The following is a 13,979-nucleotide window of genomic DNA, read 5'->3' on the forward strand; positions in this document are numbered from 1 at the left end:
CCTTCACCTCAGAAGGTGGAAAGGGTCCTGGGGCCTGAAGCTGTTGGAATTGCTTGGGCTGGCAGTCCTCTGCAAGTGTGTGTGGGGGGGAATGCAGAATATGGGGGTCCTTGAGGAGTACCTGTCCCCGAGTATGCCGCATTGTCTGTCTGTTACGGATTCGTGGATTTTGTTCAGGCAGGTGCCTACCTGTGCGCCTGAAGACCCTTTGCAACCTTGACTCACAGGCGGTCTCCCTTTCCTCCCGCAGTGCTGCACACGCAGGGCCCAGTCGACGGCAGTCTGTATGCCAAGGTGAGGAAGAAGAGTGCCTCCGACCCTGGGGTCCCAGGTGGGGCCCCGACCGTCTCCGCCGCCGCCAGCCCGGACCATTGTGACCACACCCTGTCGGTCAGCAGCGACTCTGGCCACTCCACCGCATCCGTCAGGACCGACCGCACAGAGGAGCCACTGGCCTCGGGGCCCAGGCGGGGCCTCAGCCCCCAGGAAAAGGCCGAACTTGACCAGCTGCTCAGCGGCTTTGGTTTGGAAGATTCCGGAAGCCCCGTCAAGGATATGACGGATGCTCCCAGCAAGTACAGTGGCACACGCCACATTGTGCCTGCCCAGGTGCACGTGAATGGAGACACTGCACTCAGGGAGCGGGAGACGGACATTCTGGACGACTACATGCCTGGCCATGACCTGCACAGCGTGGATAGCGTCGGGACACTGTCCTCCTCCGAGGGTCACCAGTCGGCCCACATGGGCCCTTTTGCCTGCTACCAGAGCAGCCAGAACTCCCTCCTATCCGATGGATTTGGCAGCAATGCCGGCGAAGACGCACATAGTGGACTCACCCCCGACCTGAGCCTTGGTGCAGAGCCCCTGTTCGAGCAGGATCGGGCATTCGCAGTCCGAGAGCCGAAGCAGCTGCAGCCGGTGCTGCGGAGACCCTCCGTGTCGGCCCAGACGCAGGCCTACGGGCAGAGCGGCTACTCCACGCACACCTGGGTGCGCCAGCAGCAGATGGTGGCTGCCCAGCAGTACGCCTTCGCTCCCGATGGCGATGCCAGGCTGGGTGGCCACGGCCCTGAGGATGGGCCAGGCCTGCTGCAGGCCCCGCCCAGGGCTCTGGTCACCCACACCCGGGGGACCGGCAGCAGAGTGACCCCGCCGAGGGGCATGGGCCCCGGGCCCCAGCTCCCTGATGCCCAGCGGCCCCCTCCCAGCAAAGCGTTCAAGCCCAGGTTTCCAGACATCAGGGTCCTGAACGGGACTGGACCAGAGCCTGGCGCCGACCCTTCCCCAGGCTCGCCCACCTTGGATATCGACCAGTCCATCGAGCAGCTCAACAGGCTCATTTTGGAGCTGGACCCAACGTTTGAGCCCATCCCCACCCACATGAACACGCCCGGCATCCAGGCCAACGGCCCCACGCAGCTTGACCGCGTGGGAGGTGGGTTACGGGATGCTGGAGAGGGCCCCGGCAGGGCGTCCGTGCGGCAAGGTGAGTGGGCCGTTGCACACTGAGTTCCTCTGCAACTCTCAGAGCAGGCCCCGCGGAGGAGTGCGGGGCTCTCCTGGGTCTGTGGGAGGCCCGCAGGGAGGCCAGCTGGGCACGCCGTGTGGAGACAGGTCAGCACGTGTATGGTCCTGAGCCGTCCTTGCAGGGAGCGGGGGGCTGCTCGAGGCTAGGCTTAGAGAGTGGGGGCTCTGGCCTGCGAAGGATGGAGGGAGGGGCGCGTTCCAGACTCGGGTGGGGAGGGAAAACAGGTACTGTGTCTGCGCTCCTGCCACTGTGGGGTCGCGCCATCTCAGGAGGCTAGGGCTGTGGGGCCCTGATCCCCGGGACTGGTGGCACGGGGACCAGGGCAGGGCCTTCCTGTCCCGCCGTTGGGCCTGGGAAGTCCAGGGTGGCTGTATTGGACAGGCAGTGACCCCGGGGTGTGTGGCTTCATGAAGGCGGGGACACGTGTTGGGATGGGGTCTGAGACTTGATCTCCTTGTCCAGGTGGCGTGAAACTGGGAGGTCCTGGAGAGCTGGTGGGCCAGCCTGGCAGGAGGGGCAGCCAGCAGGCAGCGGGTGCTGGGACAGAGGGAGGCTATCGGGGGCAGGGGACTGCGTGCGAAGGCTGCCAGGAGAATGTGCTTCCACATACAGGAGAAGGAGCCTGGCCGGGCATCCAAGCCTGGGTGCCACTGACATCCAGGTAGGCTGAGGGCTAGATGCCCGTTGCTCTCAGGCAGGGCCTGGACCCAGGGGCCACTACAAAAGCAGTGTGTCCACAGGAGCCCGGGCCCTCCTGCCCGGTGCTTCTGCAGGCTCCTTGGGTCCCTGCATAAGTGAAGACAGGAGTCACAAGGGTGGGGGGACACTCATTTCCCGGTCCTTCTGGATCTGACCATGAAGGGTGAGCCCGTCGCACTGATGCCAAGATTGCTGCTACCTGGTATTGTTCTTGGGAACCACTTCCTCCCCCTCAGGCCGTTGGCTGTAAGGATAGATTCCCATCTTACAGCTGAGGTTTGGGTGGTGTCGGGGTGAAGTGACGTGGTGCGCGTCTCCAGAGTGAGGCCCCTGCTTGCCGTGAGCTCCCCGCGGGAAAGCCGCGTGCCTGTGACACTCGCACCACATTGGACACAAAGACGTGTGGTCCGGGGAGAGGCCTGCTCAGGCTTCGCCTTTGTTCCTGACGCCTTGTCCTCAGAGAAATGCCGTCAATAGAACGCTCAGGTCTGTGGCTCTTGGAAACTCGAATTGAGGGGGAAGGGAACTTGAGTCCCTGGCAGGTGTAGGGAACACTGGGACCAGTTTGATTTTTAATACTTAAATGTCAGTACCTACCCTTGTCAGCTGCAAAAGACCGGCTCGGCCAGCAATGGAAAAAAAATCGCTAGGTGGCAAGGGAAACCCTGAAAGCGAAAGCAGGGCTAACACCTGGTTTTGAGTCCTGGAACATTTCAGGTCTGGGGGTGCAGTGAACCTGCGCTTTGAAGGGGTCCCTGGCCTGAGCCGGGACCCGGAGGCCAGAGCTACTGAGCTGAGCTAGGCCACATGTGGCCAAGCGGGGAGGGCCGGTGGGCCTGAGAGGGGCCATAGCTCGGCCAGCGTGGCAGCCGTCACCCCACACATGCACCGCCCCTGCGTCTGTGTGCCCGAGGTCTGGTCCCGTTTCCGAGCGCGTGACCAGAGCTGCCTGGAGCCTCCTTCGACAGGACAGGGGTGGGGAAGTTCCAAGATGCCATGTCTTCTGTGGGAGACCCTGCGTGGTCCGCCTTGCACCTCAGGTGCACGTCATTGGAGTGTCTCAGTTCTTGCTGTAGGAAGTGCTTTGTTGCAGAGACCTCAGCATCCTGAGGTTAGTAGCGACCCTCACTTAGGAATATGCCCCGATCATGAGGAAGACCCCCAGTTACCCAGTGGTAGGAGGTCAGGAATGGCATTCCCCAGAGCTGCTCCTGGGGGCCGCTGTGCATCCTACCAGCTCTCAAGCAGCAGCACGCCAACCATGGGTCTGGAAACTGCTTTTATTTTTACGTGTATTTATTTATTTTGAGAAAGAGAGCATACATGTGAGCTAGGTAAGGGCAGAGAGAGGGGAGAGAGAGAATCCCAAGTAGGCTCTGTACTCTCAGCAGAAAGCCTGATGTGGGGCTCGAACTCATAGTGAGACCGTGACCTGAGCTGAGATCAAGAGGGGGGGCGCTTAACTGACTGAGTCCCCCAAGTGCCCCAGAGCCTGGTTACCCCTGAGCTGCAGATTGTATGTGAGAGCCGAGCCTTTCCTGAGAAAGTCTCCTTCCTCCCAGCCCAGGGGTCATCACAGTGAGGGTGACAGTGGGGACAGAGCAGTGGTGGTGTCAGTGGTGGTGATGATGATGCTGGTGGTGTTACTTGTGCTGATAGATGGTGGAGGATGATAATAGTGGTGATGTTTGTGATGATGGTGGTGGTGGTGATGATGATGATGATGATGGTGGTGGTGGTGATGATGGTGGTGGTGATGGTGATGAGGATGATGATGGTGGTGATGATGTTTGTGATGATGATGATGGTGATGAGGATGATGGTGGTGATGATGGTGATGGTGGTGGTGATGATGGTGGTGATGATGGTGATGGTGGTGGTGATGATGGTGGTGATGATGGTGATGGTGGTGATGATGATGGTGGTGATGATGATGGTGGTGATGGTGATGATGGTGGTGATGATGTTTGTGATGATGGTGGTGGTGATGATGATGATGATGATGGTGGTGGTGGTGATGATGGTGATGGTGATGAGGATGATGATGGTGGTGATGATGGTGATGGTGATGGTGGTGATGATGGTGGTGGTGGTGATGATGGTGGTGATGATTGTGGTAATGTTTGTGATGATTCTAGTGGCGATGTTGATGGTTGTAACAGAGATGGTGGTGATGATCATGGTGGATATGATGTTTGTAGTAATGGAGTTGGTGGGGCTGAGGATGACGGTGGTGATCACCAGGGCAATAATGGTGGTGTCTGTGATGGTGGTTAACAGTGACAGTCAGCACTGTCACTCTTAGTGTTTGTGCTGTTCCAGGCATTGTGTTTGAGCTTCTCGGAGTCATCGTGATCTCTGTGCCTACCGTGGCAGGTACACCGAGCTACCATGGGTCTGACCCTGTACCCCGCAGTGGAGCCCTTATCACACTCAACTCCTAACTCTGTCTGCAGCCAGGAGACCCCTTGTGTCCTGGCACGCAGGGATGTTTGTCAGTAGGGCTATGGTGCTGGTGGAAAAGTGGATGGCTCTGCTGAACTGGGACCTTTAGGAGATTCATTACAGGACAGCGTAGGGAGCCCGTCCCAGCTCGAGGGACAGGAGAGAGGCCATCCGGAGCTGATCTGCTAGAAAGTGTTCACCCCGTGAAAGTGTGCGGGAGGGGAGTGGGGTTCGCTCCCTTGTGCCCCCCTGTGCCAGTCCATCTCCCTGGCTGTGGCAGACGTTGTCTGTGCACCCCTCCCTGCAGCCCTGTGCGTTAGATGGGTTCCTTGGGCCACATCTGCTAAGTGACGGATATGTCACCTTATGATACCAGGTAACAGAAGAAATGAGTCAGTCTGTGAAATGCATGGTCCTGCGGACGGCAGGCAGCCAGCTCTCTTCTTCCCAGACCTCAAGGGCTCCTTACTTCGTGTTGCTGAATATTTGTTCATGTTCCATCACCCCCGGCTCACAATCACAGGACCCTGGCAGGCCCCACATCCTGCATGCGGGGCCCTGCTGCCACGCCTTCACGGGCTTACACAGATGAGGTGTCCGTCACATGAATACTCCCCAGAAGCAGGGACCTGTTTGTACTGAAGGAAATTCAGCACAGCACGAAGTAGCACCTTGCTGTGGTCACCTGTGCAAAGCCCATCCCTTTACGTCACGCGTTAAACCCCAAAGCGAAGGGATCCTCCATGGGATTGGGAGGGTTTGCTGGAGCTCGGAGAGCAGCTTGAATTCGTTGGCCTGCACACCTTGCTTCCCGTGGGAGAGAGCCACAGATGTGCCAGGGCCCACGGTGACATCAGTGCCAGGAGAGCTGCCTCTGAGCAAGTTAGCAAGGCAAGGGTGTCCTGAGCGGGGGCCTGGCAGGGAGGGCTTGCTTCCCTGTGGAGGTGTTGGAAGGGGCGGCTGCAGTTCCTCCGCCTGATACGGGATATTAGGAGAAATGGAAGAGCCCATTGCATTTGGTGTGGGAGGCCACAGTGTGCCAAGACATGGCGGGCGCATCCGCGGTGGCTCTCCACAGCCCCGAGGATAGTAACGTGTGTAGGGCACATCACAACCGAGCTCCTACCGCTCAGCGGTGGGTCCCGTCTCCCGGCCCCAGCCCCTGATCTGCTCTCCAACTGCGTGCAGTTGCCTGTGCCGGGCACTTCGTACACATGGAATCTTACAGTGTGCGGCCGGCCATGTTGGATTCCTTTCACTGGGCAACAGCTTCTCCACGCTCCTCTGTGGTGTGGTGTATGATAGAGCTTCGTTCCCGCTGGGGCCTAATCGTATTCCGCTGTGAGGTTGGACCGCAGTACGTGTATCCATCCATCCCAGCACGGGGGCTTCTGCGAACAGCCGCAAACCCCTGCGTACAGGTGTTAGGATGTTTTGGTTCTTGGGTCGAACTGCCAAACCACATGGCAATCTGTTTTTTAACACGTTGAGGGGACCATCCCCTCAGATGTTTGAACGTTCGCTTTGGAGACCCTCTGGGCTCTGGTGTGGTGGTAGAAACCAGCCGGTCCGCACGGGTGTGACCCCCCTGGTGGACCCAGCACCTTCCCTTTGGACAGCTGCTGGTTTCACTAGTCGACAGATTGAGGGCGGGGAGATCCTCTCCGGCAGGTGGGGAGGTCATGACCTCATTTCTCCATCTGGCCCAGCAGCCGGCACCTGCCCACACCACTGTCCTCGGAGGGCGGCCCTGAAGGTGGATGGCTCTGGCAACCGTCCTCCGTCGACCCCACGGCGACAGAAAGATGACACGTTTGAGGAGACCAGTGAAATCAAGTGACATGGGGAGGGGAAAGAGAATTAAAAAGGAAAGTAAATTCAAATAAGCAAAAAAAGGAACCAACGCCAGGCACTAGCCTCTGCTGATGGTATCCTGAGTATAAAAGTCTCGTGTGGTAGCTCAGTCAGTCGAGCATCCGACATCGGCTCAGGTCATGATCTCCCAGTTCGTGGGTTCGAGTCCTGAGTCAGGCTCTGTGCGGACAGCTCAGAGCCTGGAGCCTGCTTCGGAGTCTGTGCCTCCCTCTTTGCCCCTCCTCTGTTCGAGTGCTCTCTCTCTCTCTCTCTTTCTCTCTCTCAAAAAGAAATGTTAAAAAAAAAACACTTGAAGTTTCCTGTGAGTCCAGGAACGGTCTTGCCTTTTGGTTACTATGTGCCTTTTCTCCTCTGTGCTTTAAGTCCTAGCTTAGTGGGAGTAAAACATCAGAGGCGTATTGCTAAAGTTTCTCATCCTGGAAGGAGAGACTCCCTAGCTTTTCAAACACACCGTTTCCCTTTTAAGCCAGCTTTCTCCGAAGAAGCGCTACCCACCCTAGTGTTTCTGTGTCCCCAGTGGAAGGGGTTTTCAGCGTCGCAATGCAGAGAGACAGGCCTGCCTCACTGGCCCCTTGCTGTCCTTCGTCCAGTGACAGCTGGTTCCTGGGGAGCTCTCCGGAGTCTGGGCTGGGGGCAGAGAGGGTGGAAACAGCCCCAGAAGCAGAGGTCTGTGTTGCTGAAGTGTTTGTGCTGTGGTCCAGAGCGTTCGTCAGCACTAGGAATTTTATTTTTTAATTTATAAATTGTTTGAAGTTTCCTTATTCTGAGTGAAAGACAGAGAGAAGGGAGCGGGGGAGGGGCAGACAGAGAGAGAGAGCCCAGAACCTGATGAGGCAGGGCTTGAACTCACAAACCATGAGATCATGCCCTGAGCCTAAACCAAGAGTCGGATGCTTAACTGACTGAGTCCTTCGGGCACCCCATCACTAGGTGTTTCTAACAAATGCCTCTTAGATCTTGGGAATATAGCCCTGCAGGTGGAAGGGACTGGGGTACTAATCTGTTTCCGTTAAGGCAGAAATGAAGCCAGTCGTGCCCCCCTGGGAGCTTTGAGCGTGGAAGGGGGGGCCTTTACTTGTCACACGGCTTGTGACCTCCTCCACTCTCTCCGGAGACGATGTGTGTGTTTCATTGAATGAGCTGAAGTCAGAAGGCCCCAAACACACTGTGGGGCCATCTTTGGAGGTTGTTTGTTTTTGCTGTGAAGAATGCAAGGGTGTTTCCAGAACCCTCTGTGCAGGCCCATATGATGCAGGGCCTCATTCTTCTCTGCTTGTATAAAGACAGATACAGAGCTGAAGGCACCTTGCCTTCTGGTGGCCCAGGTGGGAGATAAACGTGCTGTTCTAGAAGGCGATGGGTTTCCGTCTCCTCTTCAGATCCGGAGTTTGGCCTCTTCCACCCCCAGAGAGCCAGGTTGAGGTGACCCGGGTTGCGATAGATCACAACTATGCTAAATGCTCCCCACCCACGTAACTACAGTGCAAATCCGGGTCGATGCCCCCCACGGAGAGGTTCTAAACAAAGCCTTTCTCAGAGCCCTACTCCCGCAGGCTTCTTGGGAATGGGGTGAGGTCTGCACACCAGGAATTTTAATGCGATTCTAATGTGCCGCCCCTTTGTGAAAGGCTGTTTTCGGTTTGTGGTGCTAACTGGGTGTGGGCCCTGGGCCGTGGAGGGCTGACCCAGTGCTAGGTGAGGCTGGAGAGCTCCACCCGAAGGCAATTCCCCTACCGTCTCAGTCTCTGGGCGGTGAGTCTTCCTTCCTGTCCCACTACAAGCCTTGGGAGAGGGGAGGAGGAGCTGTGACCCCACCTTGTAGGATCTTAAGTCCTGGGTAGAGCAGATCAGACGGTCCCCTCCATAAGTCAGAATCGCCCTGGTGTGGCAGGGAAGACAGACGTGGGTTCAGATGGTACCTGCTGCCCTTGGCTAGTGATTTGCATAATTGGGAGTTCAGTGAACTTAGGAACCAGTACAGAGCTGCTGAGCAGCTCCTGGGTTTTTTGAACCCAGTTTTTTAGTGGGTTATCTGAGCAAGTCCCCTCTTGCACCTCTGTGGGCCCGGTAGGCACATTGGTGACCATGGGGCTGATCTCCCAGGTCAGGCCGGATTCAGTCCTGGTGTACTTTGTGAGCGCCCCACTGTCTTTGCCCGAACCGTCTGCCTCTGCAGGGCCCAGCAGGGTCGTCCAGTCCAGGTGCCCACCTCAGGACTGTCCTCAATCCCCCGGGAATTGCCCTGCCCTGCCCCTCACCCCACCTTCTGGTGATGGCTGGTGTAAGTTGCATCTTCCGTAGACCGGGTGGCTGGGCACGTGGGGGACTGAGGCCGCCTTCTGTCTTGTTCCTCTTAAGTCTGCATGGCCTGATGGCAGCAAGGCTCTGTCCCTACATGTCCCTGAGAGCCTGAATGACCGAGCATTGCTTCTGTCGAGGCCCAGCGAGCTCCTGCATCCCCCAGGGTCTGAGCCTCCTCGCGCCTGGCCTGACAGCTCAAGGTGTGCAGGCCAGGAGGTGTTTCCCTGTCCTTGACCCCAGTACCTCCCTGTCCCTAGAAATCAACTACAGTTGCAAAAATAAGACCGGCTGGTGTTTGGGAGTGGCAAGGAGGGGTCTCCTGGGGACACCTATCCCCACCTTAAGCCTGGTAAGTAATGTCCAGTGGTGGGAAGAAAGGAGACTGAAAACAGGTGCATGCCCAGCATAGGGACCGCTGGGATTGTGTGACCATCACATGGCAGGCTACGTGCCACATGTTGGGAGGAGAAGCAGGTCCCTGGCTGGGGCAGACTCACGGCATTCTGTAAAGGAAGAGTTGCCCCTGATTCCCCCCATTCTGTGGAGACCACAGTGAGAATGTGACCAGAGCTGGTGGGTGGACGTGTACATCCCCAGGGATTTTCGCTGACTCTGTGGCCCTGGGTTGCTGTATTTTCTGCATCCATTCCAGCATGGTGAGGTCCCAGCACCTTGGCTACTGGCTGGGGGTGGCAGGAATCAGGTGCATTTTAGCACAGGGGCGGGCGGGAGGGTGTCTGAACAGGGGTGAGGGCTGGAACAGGGCAGGGGGCACATGGGGACAGTGGATGTCCGGGGGGCTCTTTGGCTGCAGAGACCCCATGGGGGAGCCTTCTCAGAACTAACCCCTCCTTGTCGGGGGCTGAGCCCACCTGCTGGTGCCTCCGCCATGCAGCTTTAGCTCGGAGCATCTCTCCTGCCTTCATTTGGTCTCTCTTTTTCTTCTTTCCCTGGATTTGACTTCCTCCCTGAAAAGGAAATCTGTGGGTACCACTGGATTGATGGAGCAAGTTCTTCACACAGTTCGGGGAGTAGGTTTGGACCTCATTAAGGTCAAGTCCCAGGGAGGCCCTCCTGGCAGATGGCCTGCCTTTGAGTTTGCCTGATGACTGACGGGCGGGCCGCCAGTGTGTCTGCCTCTGGGGATACTGTCCTGACCTTGCTGGGCTGTGCATCCCGCTGAGCTCCGGCAGCCCCGGCCCCCAGAAGTGGTGCAGTCTCGGGCTCTGGCCCTAAGCAGAGAGACTGTCACCCTGGCATGGAATCTATTCTGTAGCAGGAGAGCCTTGGAGATGTATCCCGGGATGGGAAGCGGCTGAGCAGTACACGGCGGGGTGGAGGGAAACCTTCCTCCTCAAAGACAATCTGCGTCTCATCCAGGTGTGGCCCAAGGCTGTAGTGGGGTCAGCCTGGCCCCCCCTCTCCCTCTTGGCTTGCCCTGCCCACTGGACAGGGATCTCTTCTGCTGGCCCATCCTGGCGCCGTGGCTGCATCTCCCACCTGCCCTGTTTCTCCAGGAGTGTTCCCCCCGGGATGAAGGTCCTTGGCTGTGCCTCTTTGGGAAGGGGAACTTTCATGAGATGCTTCCGTGCGGATCACACCCTAAAAACGCCCTCCCTTCTATCGTGCATGGCCTGGACCCCGTTCCGGCAGCAGGCCCTCAGTGGCTGGCTGGACCGTGCTGCTACAGGCTTGGAAGCAAGAGATATTGATTCGTGCAAAGGACAGGTCCATAGGTCCCTGGTGCTCACCTGCAATTGGACCCCTGTCCAGTCCTTTCCCAGTGCAGTGGGCGTGTCCGATGCTGACTCTGGGTGGGGGGGGCTCGCTTGCAGGAGCTGCTGATTTCTGGCAGTGCCGCCTTGTGCACCTCGAGGGCAAGGACACCCCTGTCGGGCACACATCTGCTTACAGCAGCCCCTGTGTCTCCCTGAGCCAGCAGCGCCGCCCAGGCATGAAATGAAGGGCGTACAAGTTAACAGATGTGACGTCACCGCCCATGTATGCCAGGGCCAAGCGCACAAGCAAATAGGGGGCTGCCGGGACGCAGAGGTAAAGAGGCAGGACAGCGTCTGAGGAAAGGAAATGTCTGTGCAGGCGGTACATACATGGGCATGTTTGTGAGTCAGGGAAACATTCTGTGTCTCTGTTCTGAGTCATTACACGTCCTTGGCTGTCGTAATGCAAAATGAAAGCAATCTGACCCCAAAGTGGACCTCGATGGCCTGAGAAGGGCAAGATGGATCGGGGTGAAGGGTCTTGGGTCATAAACGTTCAGGCGCCTGCGGCCAAGGAGGGGCCTGGCCAGGTCATGTTCAAGCCACCAAGGGTTCTCCGTGAGCCTTTGGCGAGCGGAGGCGGGGCGGGGAGGAGAGTCCATCCTGGCTTCAGGTGCACAAAGGTCCTTCCTGGGAGAAACCAGAAATGAAGGGAGGTGGGTCAGACAGTGGCAAGCTGGGGCACCACACTCAATGACAGAAGCTAGACAGCAAAGGACACCTTGTGTGGGATTCGTTTATAAGAAACATCCAGAATGGGCAAGTCCACAGCGGCTGCCAGGAATGGAGGGTGGGGCATGGGACGAGGGGTTTTTTTTTTGGGGAGATGAAAATGTTCTGGAACTAGAAGAAACAAAAAGTGAAAAAAACCAGGAAGCATACTTGAGAAATTTTGGTCGAGTCTTAAGTAAGGGCTGTGTACCTGGCCGTAGTAAGATCACCTGCAGCCCACTTGTCTCTCTGTCAGGCTCTCCAGGGGACGAGCCACTAGGCGGAAGATTCCGGAAGCTGAGCCTCGGGCAGTATGACAACGATGGCACAGGGCAGCCGGCCTTCCCCAAGTGCGGATGGGGAAAGACCCCGGGTGCGGAGCAGGCCCCAAGCGTGGCACCTTTCCTGTCTCCGCCGGACGCCAAGGAGGTATGCACTGCCAGCTGATGGCTTGGCCTGCATGCTTCACAATCATGGTCCCGTTGACACCCCAGAATCCCTCCCAACTCGCAGATGGGGTTCCTCCTGGAAAGGCAGGAGTGTGGTGGGGAGAGCTCAGGCACACAGCCCTCCCCAGAGGGCACAGCGTGGCTGCGTGGGCTCCTCTGAGCCTCTGCGCCCTGACCCCACAGTGGGGTGAGGCGGAAGGGAGTGTATGGTGGCCGAAGGTAGACGGCGGTGGCCAGGAGCACGCAGACTCCCCGGGAAGGAAGTGGGTCAGTGTGGGTGTGGGGCCCGGTGGTGGGATCCATGGAGCATCTTTGGAGGGGGGTGTTGCTAAGATACTGCAGGTGGACGGGTTGGAACCCTGAACAGTGAGCCCGTCCCCTTCCCTCCCCATCCATGCCTTCTTCCTTGTCTGGGCACGTTGGAGGGGTGGTGGTGGTGGGTTGGAGCCTGAAATAGATAAGACAGACATTTGGGATGAGACCTTCCAGACTTGTGTGTGTACTTTGATGTACTGTGGGCATGCTACAGGTAGTGATGATTTTTATCCTCTTTGCCGTGGAGCCCAGCAGTCTCTGCCAGCTCCGTGTGTCTGAGGGTGGACGGGCCACAGCGATGTCCCTCTTCCTTCATGTTACTGAAGTTCTTCCCAGTTTTCCATAGCTGCCAGCTGTGGACCGTGAAACAGGGACTCAGGCTCCTGTCCCCAGACTGTGGGCCGGTCCGCCATCAGGAGGTGGCCTTCACCTGAGTCTCTGTGCAACTTCCAGATAGCGGTGGCCACGTACCCCCAAGACCCTGATGGGCTCAGCGGCAGGAACTTCTCTCCAACCAAAAGTGGCAGTGACTCGCCCTCCCCCACGCCGGCATTTCCCGTGTCCCCAGAAACACCTTACGGTAAGAACGGAGCCACCCTCGTGGCGGGCGGGGCACCCCGTCGGGCAGGACGCAGCCAAGAGGGTTCCGCTCTGCTTTCTTTCCCAGTGACGACGCCCCCACGTTATGCGCCGTTCAGCCCGCCCGGGCCGCAGGTGGCCAACGCCAGCGGTCTGTACAGAGGAGCTCACGGTAAGAGTCCGTCATCCGCTCCCCTGTGCGTGGGTGTCTCACGCTCAAACCTTCTCGCGGGTGTCCAATCCCTGGAGTCTGGGAACGGAGGAGGCTGTCGGCGGGGGGTGACGCCGCCTGCGTCCAGTGGGTGCGACTCTGCGGACTGTCGGGGGTCACCTGCCACTCAAGCAAGGTGGGAGGGGCCGTTGGCTCTGGGGCGGGGTGTCTCTGCTTGTCCACTCCTCCCTACCTAGAGGCTGGAAGGCCTGCCCTTTACAGAGGAACTGGGCCCCCAAGGCCAGCGAGCTCCCTGCTCCTCGGCAGGGCACGGTCAGAGACCCCCCCCCTGCATGCTGGCCTGGATCTGCTCAGGGTGGGCAACAACTTCCAGGACGGGTCTCTTTCACCCCCGGACACTTCCGCCGCGGGGCATGGTGTTCAAGTAGGACATACGAGCCCTGGGGAGGGGACGGTGGCTGAGCAGCAGTGATGGGGCCTGGGCCACTCCACATCCCTTCCTAGGGACCCCGACCCCACCCCACTTGAGGGTCCAGGATGGGCTGACCTCAGGTACATGGAGAGGGGCTGTAGCTGGAGCCCTACTGCACTTATTACTTTTTTAAAATATGTGTTTATTTTTCAGAGAAAGCATGCAGGGGAGGGGCAGAGAAAGAGACGGGGGGCGCAGAATCCTAAGGAGGCTCCATGCAGGCTCTGAGCTGTCAGCCCCCAGCCCTGAGCCAGGCTTAAACTCAGGAACTGTGAGATCATGACCTGAGCTGAAGTCAGACGCTTAACTGACTGAGCCTCCTGGGCACCCCCTGCCCCCAGGTGCATTTGAAAGTCTTTCTTGTCTATGATGTGGATTCCTTCTGCCTCTGGCTTTCTCCCGGGGGGAGAAGCCTCCCTGAATGGTCCTCCCGCACACTTCTCCAGGGAGGACCTAAGTCCTGCCTCCTTCCGCAGCGGTGGTTGTTGGGAGACAGCAGAAGCCCTGTCCTTATTTTCCTGGAGAAAACCAGGTCTGTGTGTCATTTAGAGGAAGGGCTGGTTCTTCTCCCCAAGTCTCCCTGTGGCTCCAGGACCACACGTGCGTCTCTGTCTGCGCAGAGCCCAGTGGTCACACTGCCAGCCTTTCTAGC

At 58.2% G+C, this 13,979-nt stretch overlaps 1 protein-coding gene across 6 annotated transcripts in view; it reads left to right on the forward strand.

Annotated features, from left to right (window-relative positions):
* TNS3 (tensin 3) overlaps positions 1-13,979 on the forward strand; it is a 152,685-nt gene that overhangs the window by 87,105 nt on the left and 51,601 nt on the right. For all 6 annotated transcript variants that reach the window (XM_029930773.1, XM_029930765.1, XM_029930782.1 and 3 more), the window contains 4 exons: positions 251-1,489; positions 11,597-11,769; positions 12,558-12,684; positions 12,772-12,855. In XM_029930773.1, the coding sequence (XP_029786633.1) occupies positions 251-1,489; positions 11,597-11,769; positions 12,558-12,684; positions 12,772-12,855 (1,623 nt within the window). The remainder of the gene's footprint in view (positions 1-250; positions 1,490-11,596; positions 11,770-12,557; positions 12,685-12,771; positions 12,856-13,979) is intronic.

Source organism: Suricata suricatta, chromosome 2 (assembly GCF_006229205.1).
Source record: "Suricata suricatta isolate VVHF042 chromosome 2, meerkat_22Aug2017_6uvM2_HiC, whole genome shotgun sequence".
Taxonomy (NCBI): Eukaryota; Metazoa; Chordata; class Mammalia; order Carnivora; family Herpestidae; genus Suricata; species Suricata suricatta.